Genomic DNA, 19,337 nt, shown 5'->3' on the forward strand with positions numbered 1-19,337 from the left:
ATGGCATCATTTTGATGTAGCTTCAAGGCTGAATTCGTGGACTCAATATGAGATGTGTTGCGAAGGGTGCTACTAAGTGTTTGCCAATGAACGCACTATCATAGAAATGAAAAGAAAATTCATTTTGCATATAATGCAGGCAGAAGGGGAGACATCTGCTGAATTAAGAAAGAAAGGATGGGTAGTTTTATTATCCTGGTTCATCCAGATGGACCGGCCAGATTAGGCATAATTCAAGTCCATCATAATAATTTTGTAGCATTATTATTAGTAACAGGTGTGTAAGAAAGGCATAATTCAAGTCCATCATAATAATTTTGTAGCATTATTATTAGTAACAGGTGTGTAAGAAAGGCATAATTCAAGTCCATCATAACAATTTTGTAGCATTATTATTAGTAACAGGTGTGTAAGAAAGGCATAATTCAAGTCCATCATAACAATTTTGTAGCATTATTATTAGTAACAGGTGTGTAAGAAAGGGATTAGTCTGGTAAATTTCCATGCAAGGTTGAAAATTAGTGGAATTTTCCAATTAGAATTCAAGGAAAACCATGTGTTTTTTTTTTGTTTTTGTTTTTTTTAACACAGGCATCACAACATTATCAAGGTCAAGAAGCCACTCAAGGATAAGGGTTAAAGAGTGTACAGTAGAAATTGGACAATATAGCAATCATTAGTAATGAAAATTCGGTAAATTTGATAACTTATATGGAACGGCTCATCCAGGACTTATTTACGTTAGACTTGAACACAACCATATTGTAGTCAGCCGGAAAGCAGAAAAACGGAAGACAATTCCACAGGCGTGCAGTTCTAAGAAAGAAGCTTTGTTAGGTTTAGGCACAGATAAAGAGTGGGGGGAATTATTGATAGTGTTTTCAGCTAGACGAGTGTTTCTTATGAAGTGTTCCTGGCTGCGAGTAAGCAGAAGAGTTAAATTCATCGACAGAATAACCCTCTTTTGTTTGAATGACCAGAGAGTATGATTTCACTTCTGGACAGAAAAACTCAACTTTATAATTTTATATAGATTACATAAGAGAAACAAAACTTTCATTTTGAATCTTATATTTTAAATTAAAATATAATTAATTTAAAAAATTAAACTCATTTTGATTGTCATTATTTTACATCTGATGATTGGCACGGTTCCATTTTGAAAGTGAAACAGAATAGCAAACAGAGATCTTCCTACCTCCTCGGATAAAACCTAAAAAGAAACATAACTTTTAAAAAACATTTGCACAACAAATGAAACAAAGAAATTCAGGGTGTAAAACAACAGCTAAGTTATGTCTATGGCAGTAAAAATCTAGATTTAACTAAAATGTGACCTATAGAAGAGAGCAGATAATACGACTATGAAAGAGGAAAATAAAGAGAGGTGGAAAAGGGAAGCTAAAGTTTAAAGACATTTATTTTCAAGAAATGATGGAAAATACTAATAAAAAAAGTTTTGGAAAACTATAAAATTATAGATTAATGGAACATGAGTCTCAATGTTGCTTGGAAAGTTAAGTAAACCAACAATCGCACCCTTTTCTCTTTTAGAAAAAAAAAAAAACACAAATAAAAAAAAAAAACACTTTTTTTTTTCAACAAAAATGCTATTTATCTATGATATAAATAAAAAACCTTTATAAATAGAACTGTCAGTAATGTGTAGACACAGCAATCTAGAAAGCAAGTGTCTGCTGAGTCTGAGTTTTATGCAAGAAACTGAAAAAACACATCAATTATAAACATAATTTGTATGGAACAATGAAATACATCTTTTAAACATTTCTATCTCCAACCATCAACTGATGGCAAATAATGATTTAATGCGCATGATAAATTACAGATTTCATACCTCTAAGAATTAACTATTAACAGATGCTGAAGAATTCATTGCATCATTTTGAAATTGTTAGATAGCTCCATAAGTTGGAATATTGTTATTTCTGTGCACATGAAATCATTGTCATAACCATTTACAAGACTTGTTGAATGCATTATAAGAACTCACAACATTGCATTTCCGGGCTGATGTGTCTATACATTATTGAACTGTCAGTTATTTACTATATAATCTTTAAAAGAAAACAATTATCAAAAAAAAAAAAAAATAAATAAATAAAATACTAATTAGTCAGATGTCCTTCTGCAAACCAATATGCAAATTAACCTCCATATATTCATTGCACATTATGAATGATTTAAAAAAAAATCTTATCAGTACAACAAATGGCTCTATTTTATAAATATACAAATATAATTTTTGAGATTATAGTAATATTTAGATGACCTGTTTGATCAATGTTGCTATATATATATATATATATATACACACGTGTGACCTGAACCAATTGTGATGATAAATAGATAATTTAAAAGTACATTCACAGCTTCAAATCAAGAGAAATAATATTGAAATTTCACATTTAAACTGCAGAGATATCAGTTACACCACTGTTTTACAGTCTCAAATGTGTGCTGCTAAATAGAAACTGTATATCATCTAATCAAAACCCTTGTTGGCATGGTGACTCGAAAAAAATACAACCATTTACAGAATGACCCATTATTTATGCGATCATCTGACAACTTTTAGTCTCATTCATCCTACAATCTAATACATTCTATGTGCAAACACAAGCAAGATTATCAATTTTATTATCACACAAGACAGTCTGGGTTATATATTATTAAATCTTTCTTGAACATTATTTACCTGCCTCTCATGAGAACCTATTGTTGCAATATCAATAGGATTATAGAGCATGACCATTATTGAGCACCATATAGTCGTGTGGTATTCAGTAATACACCAATTAAAAGTGCATCAAAAAAGATTATTTAAGCCGACTCTTTCTGCCTTGGGTCAAACAATTTCATTAAATCGTCTGCTACTTACTTTGCACAATGTAAAGCTCTTTGTAAATAAACAAATGCAGCACTTTAAAAGTAGCAATCAATGTTTATATAAAAACATTACAGATATGATTTACGAGTATCAATCACGTGGCTTGGTGGTAAAACTACCGACTATCAACTAAATGGTTGTAGGTTTGATCCCTGGCTGAGGATGGGTATTAGTCTAGCCATACCGAAGAGCCCTGATACAACGAAACGGTGTCTGTGGATGACTATATATATAATTATTCCTACTTGTGATACATTGGCTTGGGTTATAGCTTGGTTGGATGACCACATCCCTTGTTCAAGATGGTGTCTGTTCCATAGTCAGATTTTACCGCGGTTTGTTTGATCTGTGTGTGGTTAGCTCAGTTGGCAGAGTACTCGCCTTGTATGCAAGAGGCCTTTGAATCCCGAGTTTGGATATGCCTAACTGATGAGCCCAAATGAGGGTGAAACTCGAGTCTTAGACTTCCAGGTTGGTGGCCATCATGGCTCTTGTGAGCTGTGATGTTGGTTGTCTGTGGAAATAATTATATAATCTCTTGTATTCTGAAAATTATATATATATATCTGAAAATGCCATAAAGTGGGCATGGTGACAAGATACAACAGAAACAAGAAAACAACATCTAAAGTTTTAGTTATATATTAAACCCACACGGAATTTAAATGGGTTGTCATTATACACACAATCAGTGCCAACATTGAGAGACTATCTCTCTCATTGTGTGTATATATATATATATATATATATATATATATATATATAATCGTAAGTTATTCCAAAACCAAAAGATGTATTCAATTCATAAGACCACTAAACAGCTCATCAGAAACAAATATATGTTCCTCCAAACAAAAAAAGCTGTGGGAAAGTTTTTTTTATATAGAATAAAAAAAAGTGGAGACAAAAAATGTAGATGAAAAGAAATGCAGATATTTAAAGTATGCAAAAACATAAATTACAAAAAAAAAATTATTTGTTGTAGTATTTAATGAATGATGTCATTATTTTATTACTTGATTTATGATGTCCTAAAGGATTTTTTCAATATCTCCCACCAGTTACAGAGAAAGTGATGCCATCCTTCACTTTATTTTTTTTTAATTTTATCCTTTAGTTCTAGCTAGGAATGGGGCATTCTACCAGATACTAGACTTTTATTCGCTATCTCAGACATTCCAACAGAGGTCTTTTTAAGATTCTAACCCTAAGTGTAATTGTTTGTATTTCTCTTGCACTTGGTTCACTGGGTATATTTATCAGGTAGTCTTTGAAATTCTTTTTCATGAGTCCAGTTGCTCCTATCCAGTGTGCACGGAAAAAAAAAAAAAATAAATAATTAAAAAAGAAAAAAGAAAAGTTACTAGCCAAACCTATGTGATTTTTGGAATATGATATCTTCGTTTCATGACGAGTATGTACATCATAAGATTTTTCTGCATTTTTTCTTTTTTTAATAAGTATAATTCTAAATATACAACAAATTTTATGCGGATACTTGAAGGTATAAACATTCTAATTTCTTTAGATATTTTTTAAACAGCCTTCGTTAAAATAAAAAAGGAAAAGAGTATTGTTCTATTAAATTTTTATTGTTTAAATAATTTCACTTTGTTTTGTTAAAAAAAAAGGTTGAAAAGATATTTTTCACTCAGTAGTGAGCTTTGGAAGATTGTCAGTGAATGATATACAATCGTCAAAAGATAAGTGTTTCATTATTTCTAGTCGCCACTTTAAAAAAAATCACTCGCAAATGCAACTGTTTCACTCGCAATGTAGAGCCCTGGTTATATAATCGACGACAGGATGGAATCATTTATGACCATCCTAATCAAGAAAATAAAACTTCCTGACGGGGGAAAAATTATTTTACACCCTTGTAAAAAAAAAAAAATAAATAAAAAAAAAAAAAAAATAAGAATGATGAAAAAGAGGTTTACCGTTGAGGCTGTGTGAACTGGCCAGGGGGCACTCCAGAAGGGGGATAGTAGACGGAGTTTGTTTTCACCATTGCATTCAAAGCGGACACATTGTTGTTGTTGTTGTTGTTGGGTCCATTAGCCAAAGGCTTTGCCTGCTGGTTATTGCTATTGCTTTGCAGGTTATTCGATTGTTGTTGCTGTTGCTGCTGCTGTTGTTGTGGGGGTGGTGGTGGTGGTAGTGATGGTTGTTGCTGCTGTTGTTGCTGCTGTTGTTGTTGCTGCTGCTGCTGTTGTTGTTGTTGCTGTTTCTTTTGCATTTCGTGCAACTTCTGCATGAGGATTCGATGGTGGTCAGAGGACATCTGACCAATATAGGGCACATAGCGGGCATCTAGACCCTGAGCAGCATTCTTGGTCAGCACAGTTGAAGTATTGGCACTTTCTGTTGGCACCGCCACTGGAACTTTGCCGTAATGTCGTCCATCAATCTGTAGGGACCCCAATGATTTTATGGCAACAACCAGGCTATCGATGTTGTACGTGAACTGGATGTCGACCTTGTGATTCGGGTGGGGCACACGTAACGGGGAGTCGATCAGCTTTTTGAGGTTTTTCTTCATGAAATTTTTGGTCTGGAGAAGCGAGAGACTGCTGCCAGTTTTAATTGCTTCTTCGACATAAGACACACAATGGGACGTCCGGTCATCCAGATAGTTCACCTCATTTGTTAACTTGAACAGGTGGTCCTTCTTCTGCCGACATGCAAAGTCCAACTCGGAGATAACGTTCTTCAGTCGACGCATCACTTCCTGGGTGATCTTTTCTCCGAGGCTCTTTATCTCGTCAACAACCACCTGTTCCCGATCACGGATATCAGTGTGCCGCTGTTTCAGCAGGTGGCGGGCCTGTTTTATTTGATTTTGTTTGTCTTTCACACGCATCAATAATTGCTGCAAAATTTGTTTCTCCTTATTTGAAGCCTCGTGTACAAATAAGTACTTATGCTCCTTGTGTTCAAGAAGCTGGCAATCTCGACAGGTGACCTTGTCGCAAGTCTCGCAGAACAGCTTCAGTGGTTCGTGTTTGTGCAGCTTGCAGTACACAGTCTTCTCGCTATTAATGTTCTGGTTGTGAATCGCCTCTTCCTTCGTCACAACCGTATGGTCCTTTGTCACACGCACTCGCTTATGAGCCTGCACACATTGCGCACACAGCCATTCGCCGCAGTCACCACAATACGACGTAGCAGGGTCGCTCTCCTCGCATGCTGTACACGTAAAAGTAACATCATCTTCCTTCTCCGTGTTTAGCTTGCTGTCCAGATAGAATTCGTTGTTGATGATTGCGGTTCCAGGGAATTCCATAGAACAAGTTGGACATTTGAAAACATCTACAAAGAGAGGAGAAAAATCTTTTTTAAAAAAATGTGAATACTGTTTATTTATTTATTTTTTTTTTTAATTCACTCCAGACAATTAATATAAGAAACTAACAAGAACAAAAATGATTTTTGCAAAGACAAAAGATGCCTATTAGTCTTGGAAAGATCAAGAACCCTCAAATAGGACAGTCAGCAGCCCCAATATAACAATATTCCAAACATGATATAATAGTATATTTGTAGAGATAGATAATAAACTCAGACGTGAAAAAGTGTTTAGAACAATAGAGAAAACTACTTTATAAGAAGTAGAAAGAGCAATGGATTGAATATATGAACTTTAAGAGATATGATGAGAAAGAACCACATGTATATCCTAGTCAGGGAGAGATAATTTTGACAGTTAAAAGGTGTTAGCGTTCTTCCACACACAGTGTCAAATGTTCACCCATTGATTGTAGTTAGGGGTTGAAATAGTATCTTATTTATTTTGTCTTCTTGCCTATTGCTGAGGTTAGACATTTGTGAATGACATCCAACTTCTGTATGTTGCCATTTCATTCGTACTGCCTACCAGGATCAACTGATCCCATCCATATTTTAAAAATTTTATTCCTTTGGAGATTGTAACTTTTGGGCCATGTCAAACGATCAACCACTGCCCTGTCAAACTTATGCTTAGGCAAAAGAGGCAGAGGAAAGCTAAAGAGAAAGTGGAGAGAAAATGTTTTTGGTTGGACATCTCAACAGTTTGGCATCCATCAATCAACTTGCCCTAGATCGGAAAGAATGACGAAAAATAGGTCACATGGGTTCGCAATCCGCATCAAGTGGAAGATGTAACTCATGATAAAAATCATCAGAATTTATTTTTATATATATATATATATATATATATATATATTACTTAGTCGTAATGTAATGTTGAAATTTGTACATTTGATTACATCAGATACTAGTTGTTCTGTGCACGTGTGAGTAAGAAAAAGTATTGCCACTGCCTAAAAGCATTGAGATTTGAAAAATATAAGTTTAGAAGACCAGTTAAAATGTTAATTTTTCAAATAACAATATGTATCAAAGTATGCGTGTAAGAACATAAAAGCCTTGAATTGCAACTAAAACAACTGGAAGCAATGGCCCTTGAAATGCAGTGTTCCAAAAGTCGTGGGCATCTTGAATATCTCAAGAACTATTAAGGACAAGGATCTGAAAAGAAACGAAAAAAATAAATAGCAAAATTACAAAAAACTTGATGCATTTAGCTTTAAAATGCCACCACTCTCATCTTACTACTATTCATAGTTAAGCTGGTATGAGGACTTGAAATGCGTCCAAGACTTTTGAAACGCCATGCCTACAGAAAAGTTTCAATAGCATGAGGCAACGAAATAATTAGACCATCACCATCATGTTCGGTTTAATGTCTGTTTTATATAGCGACTTTTCGAAATTAACCTATCTCTAGCCAGGTTTTTTTTTTTTTATTTATCCCTTTTTCAAGTCCATCCGCATCACTTCCTCCAATGTTTTCTTTCCCCATTCCCTGTGGGCCGTCTGCTGCCTCAACTATTCTATATGCCTACTAACCCAAGAACTCACATCCATTCTTTCAACATTGCCAAACCATTGAATTCTCCTATTCTACTCACATCGCTCTCTACTGTCCAGATTTAGTCTTCCTTTAAACTCCTGGACGAAAACCAAAACCAAAATTGCAACTTTATTGTTTTGCAATATCATGAGAGTTTGCATTTGTGCCAAATATTTTTATTTTTTGCATGCAATTTATTTAAAAAAATTAAAATATGCAAGAATAATAAAGACTAGTAGGACCCGTAGAAATTCCACGAAATGAAAAATAAAGCCGATATGTTTCTAGATTGCACAAAAAATTTGGACAGCAAGACTAATAATACGCAGCAAATACAAATTTATTAGCATTTCTATGAAAATAGTGTCCATTGTATTTTCATAGAAAAGATAAACTCATATATGTTGCATGTTATTGATTTTTCTGTCAAAAAAGAAAACTAATTTTTTGTCCTATCCAGAAAATATCAGCTTTATCAAAACATATTTGTTGATTAAATATATTTTTCATTCTGTGGAGGTTGTCGAGTTCGCCTTCTTTAAAACAGTTTATCCTTTAAAAATTGTATTTGGTCATTTTCAAAGCATAACATACAGACTAAGGAAGGAATAAGCAGAATAATGGAGTCACAAGTGTGCAACGGATTTTCCATTCACTGGTGGTTCAGCACTGCTTTTAATCTGGATAAAATTAGAAGTGAGAACTTTATAATCCTGTGGCCGCCTGACTAGTTTACATCTTTCTAAATACTTTTTTTTTTTTTTTTTTTTTTTAACTCCAAACAAGGCATATTGCCACCTGGATGTAAGCGAGTACTATTTTGGATGGAGACTGTGGGGTTGTGCAGCAAGATGTTTGTACATATTACATTTAAACTTCTGCAGTTTAGTATAGTGAAGGAAACAGGGAAAGAATTTCAAAGTCTAGCAGTCCGAGGGAAGAATCTATTAGAGTAGAAGGCTTTCTGGAATTTAGGCAGGTGAGATTTTGTCAGGAATATGTATGTCAAGGGGGCCCAAGTGCTATGAGTTCATCAGAGCACATTCCATTAAAGTTCTTGTAAAACAAGTGCAGGGATGCAACACTGTAGTGATGAGACAAGGGTTGGAGCTTTGTTGATAGTGTGGGACCCATTAAATTTAAGACTCTTTTTGAATCCTGTCTAAGAGTGAGAGACTAGTGGTAGATGCACCAGCCAGATATGGCAAAAATACACCATGCATGGGCAAATGGTGGCCTTGTAGCATGGTAGAGGGAGTCCACCTTTTTTTTGCAGCAGCCTTAGCAATGTCCTCAATGTATTTATTCCAATTTATGTTGCCTGGATAGCCAACAGATGGCTGTGTGTAGCATGTCATCAATTTGTTTGTTTAGACTGCACATGCAGGTCACAGGTTGTCTTTACTTTAACATAACTATTTTGTTTAATTTTTTTACCTTAGTTAAAATCTAAAAGAAAAATTCAAGTGATAATCGTGATGTTAAATGGTCTATTTTCAACAAAGGAAAAATTCAACTTCTGGAAAGACTTTGCTTTCTTTCAATACCTAGTTTAGATACAGAGTAGATGTATAATTAGCAATTTTTTTTTTTTTTTTTTTACAAGGGAGCCGCTACTTATCCAGGCCCAGAAACCGCTCAAGGATAAGAGGCAATAAGTGAACATTGTAATAAACGGTAATGATGAAAATAAGGTAGGTATTGATTATTTGCAAGGATGGCTCAATTTGTTTACATTGGATTTGAAAACAACCATGTTATAGTCATCTAGGAAGCAGCCCCATGATATTGTGTTCCAGAGACAGGTAGCTCTAGGAAAGAAACTTTGCTCATGAAATTTTTGTTTAGTTTTACGTACAGATAAAGAGTAAGGGAAATTGTTGGCAGTAGTTGTAGCTTGGCATATGTTTGCCGTGAATATTTTATAGAGAAGGGGTAGATTGAAGCTCAATTGAGCATATGCCATGAAAATAACCATAGAGCATACATAGACTTGCCATGTTTCTTAGGTGAGAGAGGTTAACAGGGAAGAGAAGCGGACATCCTGCATCAGATTTCAAAGCTAGTTTTGTATCCTGTCAAGGCAAGAAAATGTGTTCCGAGCAGCCCCTTCCTAGATGTGGCAATAGTATTCTATCTTAGATGTGGAACCACGAATGCTGGAAAACCTGTGTTGTACTTTTCTAAAAAAAAGTCTGGATGACTGATGCAAGTTTAATTTAAGAGAAATTCTTTCGAAAAGCCATTTCAACTCTAGCATATCTCATCAAATTTATCAACTATTATATTGTCAACAGTGCTACATAAAACCCTATGAACGACTAAACTCACTGGAATGTAAACATCTGCCAAATTCAGACGAAAAAAGTATCACCATGCCCTACTCTCTCATATTGCATCATGGTCACATTCATTACCAGTTTCGGGTTGAAAGATCTGGTCCATTTGGTCATCCAATTTGTTGGTCTGAGCAGAGTTTTGAATTTAATCTATATCTTTAAAGGTGTAACACAAGTAAAGGTGGAACTTTTTACCAATATGGACATTAGAGAAAGTAATTTTTCTAAGAAAAAAAATGCTAGATAGATGCAAGACAACCAGAATGAAAATATTTGTCTGCTCGATCAAAATATTTCACGTAATTCAATCAGAAGAAAAAAAAAACAAAACACATTTGCATGAGTTAAATTTGGCGCATTCCCTTTGCTGTAAAACAATCAACCTACTTCTCCCCAATTCATTCTTCTTAATGCAACAAATTCATTCATATACAAATTAATGCGTTTATATTTTAAACCACAAGCAGCTGTTTGTTTCAGCTATCAGAAATTGTAATCTAGACATGTTCAAAGATTTGTTTGAAAACTAGCCTGAATATAATCACAAACTTTCCTCGGGCAAAATTTTTTTATGCATGGAACCCTTCACTATTCTGCATAACTGAGGGAACGAAATGATGGCTGTGGTCAAGGCAATTTGAAGAATGCCTGGAAAATAAAGACATTCAAAATTCTTTACAATTTGTATTTAGGAACAAATCAACTAACTGATATGATAGGCAGGTAACTTGAACACTTGAGCTCTGTTTACGTCAATTGCTGGTATGGTTAACCAGTACTCTGCTAAATGTCGAATTACTAATCCCACTATTTATTCCCAGTCTAGGATATTTAATCTGCCTAAAAATGCAATTAATCTCATAGAAGAGGAGTGTTCCAGAAGTAATGCATCTTCCCTCTTTTTTTTTTAAATCCACCCAAATGGATCAGCAGAGATTGCAAATTGCATTGTTATAATGACAAAACTTATGAATCCATGACCTGAAAGCTTCATCTCTCTGTTGCAGATGTTGACAGTGTAAGATACTAAGAAAGCAAATCCCGTCATGGATGTGCACCAGAAACAGAGATACATTATTGAACTCCTACACACAAAAAAAAGTTGAACCAATCAGTATTCACTCGCACCTGTCGAATGTTTACGAAGCTGATGTCACCAGTTAGAAGATAGGTTCATCGATTTCAGAGTGGCGACAGAAATGCGAGTGACAAAGCGCGCTCCAGACTTTTACAATCAAGACATCAAAAGAAGCTGTCAGAATTGCATTGAGAATGGTGCCTATTTACAAAAATAAATTCTGGAGCTCAAGGTCACTCATTTTAATGGTACCACTTCCATCTTCATATTTCTTCATTCTATACTTTTGAAACAATCCTCATATTTTCATAGATTAATGTAATTGGCTTTGTTTTCTTGTTTATCATCATGGCATTCACCCTGGGTTGGTTGGGCCAACAATTTCACCAAGTCCCAAATACTGGCTGACTAGGCATGGCAATCCAAGGTTGCTTCCATTAGGAGTGCAAGCCATTCATGGTTCCAGCAACAGACCCGTAAAGGTGAGGGTCCAGAATCAGTTCAGCATCCTGTTTCACTATGTTGAGCTAGGTTTTTGAGTTGATCACTGCAAGGTTTCTTGCAACCTGATGATGGTGCTGGGTTGATAACTTCATAGATGAAGTCATCTGAGTTTTGATGAAGAGTGTGTCCAAACCAACAAAGGCACCTGGCAAAGAGAGATTTTTGGATCTTGCAGCAAGTGTGAACTGTATTGTTCGAGATAAACTGTTGCCAGCAAACATACAGCCTTAAAGGAGAATCGTGTAGACAAGGGCCTGATCATGACTTTCAGCCGTATTTCTTTTTGAAACCAGAGACGCGATCAACATCAGCAAAAGGCAATGTAAACATTGCTGATGCAGTCAAGGATGATTCCTTTACCTTGATCTGCTGCGGTGATGATAGAGCCAGAGTATTTGTCTAGGGTTTCCATACTGAGGACATCAGGCTGCTTTTCATTTGAAAGGAGACATACCATTAGTTTTGTCGTTGTATTGCTGTTTATCTTTATGTTGATCTTTGATGCGTAAGATTATATCTTGTCAGTGAAGCGTTCATCTAATATGGTGACATTGTCAGCATAGGCGAGATCCAATCTTTGGAGACTACAACTTACTGTTATGCCAGGAAAGTTGGCCAGGGCATTTGATATGATCCAGTCGATGAAATAATCACAAAACATGACTCGTAACTATACAAACTTTTATGTGAGTGGAGAGGTAGTAGGCATTGATTAAATCGGGAAGTTTTGGGGGCATGCCATCAGAATGAAGGGCCTTCCAAAGGGCTCCACAGTCAGTCAAATGCAGCAGCAAAGTCAATGAAGCAGACGATAGTCTTATTGGTAATTCCAGTGATGCTCAAGTATTTTTCGGAGAGTGAAAATCTGGTCAGTAAATCTTCAGCCTAGGCAAAAATCAGAATTGGTTTGGCCTTGTCTGTTTTTGAAACTGCCTCAACAAAATGATAAAAAAGACTGCGATAATTACTGCAACAGCGTTTATCACCTTTCTTGATTAGAGTCCCACACAGTCAATATCTGCAACAGAGAGATGAAACTTTCAGGTCATGAATGCATATGTTTAGTAATCAGAGGAATACAATTTGCAATACTGATAACAGAAGTTCTCAATTCTTTTTATGGAAAAAAAGTATCGCTTTTATGCTAAGTGGACACCAACATTTCCTGCGCAGATTTTGCCACTGTGTCTACTGGTCATTTATAGGATCCAAAATGGTTCTACTGAATGACATCAAATTTGGCAGAGAGTAACCTGTAGATACCAGGTGTATTAATAGTATGGATCATATTACTCCAACACATGCCAGTACATATAACAGATGTTAACCTTGGAAGTTTTGTAACCCTGAAAACTATATAAAAAAATAAAACTTGTGTGTGCTAGTGGCATTCACTTCAGGTGGAATAAACCAGCTTCCTCTAAAGAAGTTAGTGTTAAGAGGAATATTAAATTCACAAGCCCTTCTCATCCTCATCAAGAGAGGTGATGTTAGGTTTTTTACAGTTCTTGCAGGGAGGTATCAACATCTTCCATATAGTGCCTGGTATTCCCAAGTGGCCACCCATCTGGTACTGACTAGGTTCAATGTTGCTTAACTTTGGTGATTTAACAAGAACCTGTGTGTCACCGTGATTATGCTGTATCAGATGCAGATGTCAAATGATAATGACTAAATCCAAAATCTTTCTTAAGAATTCAAATTTGGTATGAAGCACCTTTCGGATGTTGAATGCATGATATGGGAGGAGTTAAATTTCTAATACTTGCACTAATAATAAAGTCAACACTTGCAAAAGTATTGGACAGAATTGTCCTAAATTGAACATGAAGAGTCTTTGAGATGCGAATTATATCAAAAAGCATACAACAACCCGAAAACAAGTCCATAGAATTGCACATAATCCGACATAGCCTTTGAATGCTAACAGTTATAAGATAAAAGACATCTATTTAAATAAAATACACACACACAAGTTTGAACCATGTTATATGCCCCCCCCTCCAAAAAAAAAAAAAAAAAAAAAAAAAAAAAACAAGACATAATAATACTACAACCCTATGTCTAGAATCCTCATTCAAATTTTGATCAAAGCTCATCACATGATTTTGATTCTAGAAAATATTTAAAATTTAAGGCTTAATCTTAAGGGGTTTTAAAACGAAATTGAAATTCAGAGAGGCTTGCTTAATGGTGACTAATGATGATGCAAATCTTATATATCTGAATTTTCAAAATGAGAGGTGTCCATGTTACGCATCCTAAAATCCATTTAAATGCTCCACAGATTGGTAAAATTCCACAAAATTTCTTTTTCAAAGATATCTGAATTTCACAAAGGACTTCAACTCTTTTGCATAAAACTAAATATATCTAACTTTTGGCCATATCTGTTCCAAAATTTGCAAGGATTGGTAAGTATGCATATATATAAGTAATGGCGCGATTCCAATATCTTTCTGATTCCAATTCTTTATAAATCTAAATATTTTAACTGTAAAGTTGTTATTTTTCCTGATTATCATAAATGCATGTTAAGTGCGCAGATGTTTTCTCAAGTGCAAAAACACACATGTTGGGGTGGGGGAGGATCTTTAGATTGAATTTTTACTGGTAGTTTAAAAGCAATAAATATTTATTATTTCATCTTTACTACCAGCAGTGGAACATTTTGTTTTAAACAAAATCAAATAAAAAAAAAAAGGTAATTAAAGGAATCGTTTTTGGCATCGGAAAACAAGTACAAATTTTTCTGATATTTTAAAAGTTCCGATAAATTGTCCCAACACTTATACATGCACTATACTCAGGTTTCCATCATTCACGGAGGAAGACTGAAGGATCGGACGAAAATTATGTGCCTTTGAAAAGAAATTCTGTTTTTTTTTTTTCAAAAGACATTTTGTATTCCTACATGCCAACACATAGGAAATAAATACAGAAAAGATTACACACATACACATTTTTTTTTTGGGGGGGGGGGGGCATATGAACAACACAGATAAGACATTTATTTTAATAACATGAATAGGTTGTCAAATTAATCCGGAACAAGAATCTACATCAGATATGCGAAACATTCTTTTTTTTTTTTTAAAAAAGAGATAGTGTTTGATCCATATTGCTGGTGAGCCATGAGTTTCATTTTTAAATCCCCGAAACAAGCGTGGCTATGGTAAACAACTGATGATCCCTGAAACAATATTAGGACTAGTGTGAATTCTTGGAAGCAGGCTAAAAATAGTTTTCTAATGAAGGACATGGTATTAAAAGATTTTATTATTTTTTAAAAAATAATTTGAAAAACTTCCCAAACTATATGTATGTGTGAGACTAAGGGAAATAATTCAGTATACAACATGAGAAGCAGATGATTTTAAATGCTATTTAAAATGTGAGACTTGATGTAAAGTAGAAACAGTTATTGAGAAGAATCAAATTTCATGTAATTCTTTACAGGAAAAAACATTTTGTTGCGATATAAAATGTTTAATGGTTGAAGTATTCAGATTATTTGAATTATTCTCATCTTGCTTGTCATATTCACGTTTCGGTTGATGTAACCTCCAACTTTCTTTAAGTGCAGCTTTTCAAACTATAAATTGCAGTCTTGTAGAGGTTGAAAGGTCAGTCAATCTTCACTACAGATTACTAAGAATAACATTTAAAATTTACTTTACACTTCTACCCAATCATGGCTGAGAGAACGAGAACAATATACCCTCACAAATTAGATAAAAAGTTCAGTTTGAAATTCTATATAGATTTGAGTGTGAAATGATTCACCAGAAGGTCAGAGGGTACATTGGTTGAAATATGACCAAGATGAGAATAGTTCAATTTAAATTATCAAGTCTCATCTTAAAAAACTGAAACAAATAAGTTTAGTTTCAGCATTTTTTTAAAATGCAAATCGCTCCAGAAAAGGTATGAAGTCACTTGATTCAAAGAACTAACAAAAATGAAAAACCATTATGGCAAAAATAAGAGATGCCTATTTACCTTGAAGACCAGAACTATAAATAGGAGGAAAACAGTAAGAAGAGTATTCCACAAACTTGCAGTTCTTAGAAAGAAGCTACTTGAATAGGAAGTTATATCAAAACAGCAAATCGATGAAGACTAAGCTTGAACAAAAGAAGCAAAGAATAGACAAACAATTTTGAAGAACATATACCATAAGAGTAATTACAGAAAAGACTGAGACTAGCTACATCATGTTTGAGAGGAAGAATGAATGGGGTTAATCACAGGTACGTTTCTGCAAGAACCCTCAAATGGGATAGAGATTCATCAGTCCAAATATGACAACAACACGCCACACCTGGTACATATCTACCGAGATAGAGAAATAGCCTCAGGTGTGAGAAAGTGCTTGGCACGATAGAGAAAATCGACTTTACGACAAGGAGCAATGGATCCAACGTATGAACTTCAAGAGTTGATGAGAAAGTTTTAAAAAATCGATTTATCTTTAAAAGCAGAGACATCCATGAGAATCGCAGGAAGAAAAGAAACACACGATTGAAAGACACGAGTTGAGTGTTAACAGAATTAAACAAACCATTTCATAGCCCAATCAGTTGCAAACTGAGGTCAACTTCAAGATCAGTTGCAGACTCCTATGCAATCTTGTAAAAATTAAATAAGACAATATTTACCATTGTTTCTGTAGCTTCCTCTTATATATATATAAAAAAAAGAAGTTTAACTTCACGCCCCTCTCAAAGGTTAATAAATGACTGAATTACATATTTAGATAAAGTAATAATCCATTTTATTACTTTAATTGGTTTATTACTTTAATTGAGACAAACTTTAATAGTTTTGTTTATCTAATTTTCATTCCTAACCAAAATTGGGACGTTTCAGCTATAATTGTATTCCTATTGACCTTTTTAACGTGAAGTCAACATACAACACTCATCTAATACAGTTTTGTCAGATTTTCAAAGTAAGACCCAAATAGCATTCAAGCTGACAAATCAAACGTTGTTTCTGACTGAACAATTTTCATTTGTTATTGTTGTATTATTGGCGCTATAATAAATAATGTACTTCATTATAATTTATTTCTTAAAGTTAATTATAGTCTGGTAGTGGTCCAGACAACCGCTTATATAAAACTTTAAATGATCACTTCAAAAGAAAAATAAAGGGGAGATAACTCATTTCATGTGAAAACTATATAATAGGTGTTATCGAGCTTAAATTTAGAGATAAACAAACAAAAGGTTCCTTCTCTCTATAAATTCCACTGTAAAATACATTTTATGAGCGATGTAACTGAAACTTCTTTAAAATTGAAAACAATGTTTCCGCTGCGTTTACATAGAAATTATGTGGCATTAAAATTGATTGACAATAATTGAAAACGGTCAAAGTATTTAAAAACTAAATGTGGTTCTTTGACACGACAGGAGCGCGTGGAAACCGAATGTTTTGCTTTCAAACCAGAAATTACTTCATTTTCTTTTTCGAATGATAAGTAAATGTTGTTACAACGGTGTTCACCTTGGTTGGGTACAGTCAGTTTCTCAATTCATCTGCATTATTAGATAAAAAAAAAAAAAACCTGGCCTATGGATTATGGTTAAAGTGTAGTATCAGCTCTGTTCTCAGTCAAGGGAAATCCTTCTAGACTTAAAATAAATTCACCTTTACTCGTGCCTAATGTTTGAAGAGCTGGATTTCATTCTACATTAAAAGAAAACGGTCGACTGCATTAAAATAACAATTCAGTTCAAGTAATAATTAGATTATATAGTCTTTGTAACAGATGTATATTATTGGTACTTCTACGTAATTTAAACCGATATTTTTAAAACGCAAATCCAAGTTAAAAAATTGGTTCGGTAAAGGTTGGTTTGGTTAAAATTCTGTATAAGCACCAAGCACCATAAAGTTTAAAAAAATGAAAGATACTAGTGCAGAGAGTGATCCCGGACGTAAATAATAACGTTATTATTTAAAAAGCCATTCTTAACATGGGGATGGGAGGGTATTTTGTACTACTTTAACCTTACAATTGAATATGAAAAAAAAAAAAAAAAAAAAAAAAAAAAAACATAATAAAACTTTAATTAAACTTGGAAATACGATTTTAAAAATAGCGCGGATCAGTAAGTGCACTAGCACCAATGAAAGCAACCAATATTCAAATTGTTTGCACTTTTATGCAAAAACGTAACGAAAATAAAACAAATAAAAACAGGGTGAAACGGATTAAGTGCAATGAAATTATCATCATCGCCATTAAACATGGCGCTATTCTATATACAATGTAGGTACAAAACAACGCCATGCCGTAGAAGAAGAAGAAAAAAAAAACAACAACAAAAAAAAAAACAGGTTATATTATTTCAAAATAACTAAGGAAAAAAATCATGATCGATTGTTTCACGTCAAACTTGTTTACAAACAAATCTAAATGCATTTTAATGGATTTCATTTCGTAATTATATTTTGTATTTTACGAGATTGCGGTTTTGATTTCCGTAAATATGGAGGCATTAAACCACAATCATTCCATTCATGGCCAATTCATTTCTTTTCAAAAAAAAGTAAAAGAAACATTTATTTTGCCCCACCCCCGACAACAGATAAGTAAAAAAAAAAAAAAAAAAAAAAAAAGGTGCTAATGCAGAGAGTGATCCGCGCTATTTTTTTTTAAATCGTATTTCCACGTTTAATTAGAGTTTTATGATGGTTTTTTTTTTATTCAATTGTAAGGTTAAGGTACAGAATAGATAAAAAAAAAAAAACACCCTCCCCATGTTAAGAATGGCTTTTTAAATAATAAACGTTATTGTTTCAGCACGGATGACTCTCTGCATGAGTACCAAAATAAATAAATAAATAAATAAAAATAAATAAATAATTAAAGTTTGTTTTTCTTCGAATTTTCTCAATACTGTTTCATTACTTTTCATTAAATTTTTATAACATTGTTTTGTTCATGTCTTGCTTCTCTATGTGACTTGCACAATTAACTTTCATCGATTAATTTATGGAAATTAAAAACAAGCAGTAACAAACTAGTAAAACCAACTTTTTAATAATAAAAAAATAACGAAATTAAAATACATTTTAAGTTTATTCGAAACCAAATCTATCGCCAATAGTTGAAAAAATTCCTTTGTAATTGTTTGAAATTTGAAAGCATTTAAATTGTCGATTTTGATGTCATTTAAATTGGTTTTAAAACTCGTAACAATCCTCATGTATTAAAAGAAATTATTCACATCCAATAATTGTTTTAATATTAAAACAAGATTACCTTGAAAATTTAGTTATAACTTTAAAATCCTATTAAAATAACTTGCCAAAAGAGAAACCTTTAAGAGTAACGCCGGTAGACTTAGCATACAAAAACCTTTTTTCTACCAAGAAACGGAGGGAGCGAGAGAAAAAACGCGAAACATGAAAACAATTTGGTAGAAATCAATGCAAATCATTCTTTTAGTTAAGAAAATAAAATGTTAAATATCTTCCAATTGAAAAAAAAACAAAAAACAAAACAAAATGCACCCCAAGTCAAATTGGCATATTGCCACTCAGATTTTGAGTTAGGGTTAATGAAAGCAACAATTGTACGGTTTCCATTTGTTT

General features: G+C 33.7%; 1 protein-coding gene across 6 annotated transcripts in view; it reads right to left on the reverse strand.

Moving 5' to 3' along the window:
- LOC145260346 (transcription intermediary factor 1-alpha-like) overlaps positions 1 to 19,337 on the reverse strand; it is a 110,724-nt gene that overhangs the window by 81,809 nt on the left and 9,578 nt on the right. For all 6 annotated transcript variants that reach the window (XM_080118271.1, XM_080118270.1, XM_080118268.1 and 3 more), the window contains exon 2: positions 4,849 to 6,220. In XM_080118271.1, coding sequence (XP_079974397.1) covers positions 4,849 to 6,220 — 1,372 coding nt within the window. The remainder of the gene's footprint in view (positions 1 to 4,848; positions 6,221 to 19,337) is intronic.

Source organism: Euprymna scolopes, chromosome 36, assembly GCF_053919585.1.
Source record: "Euprymna scolopes isolate OS-2025 chromosome 36, ASM5391958v1, whole genome shotgun sequence".
In the NCBI taxonomy this organism is placed as follows: domain Eukaryota; kingdom Metazoa; phylum Mollusca; class Cephalopoda; order Sepiida; family Sepiolidae; genus Euprymna; species Euprymna scolopes.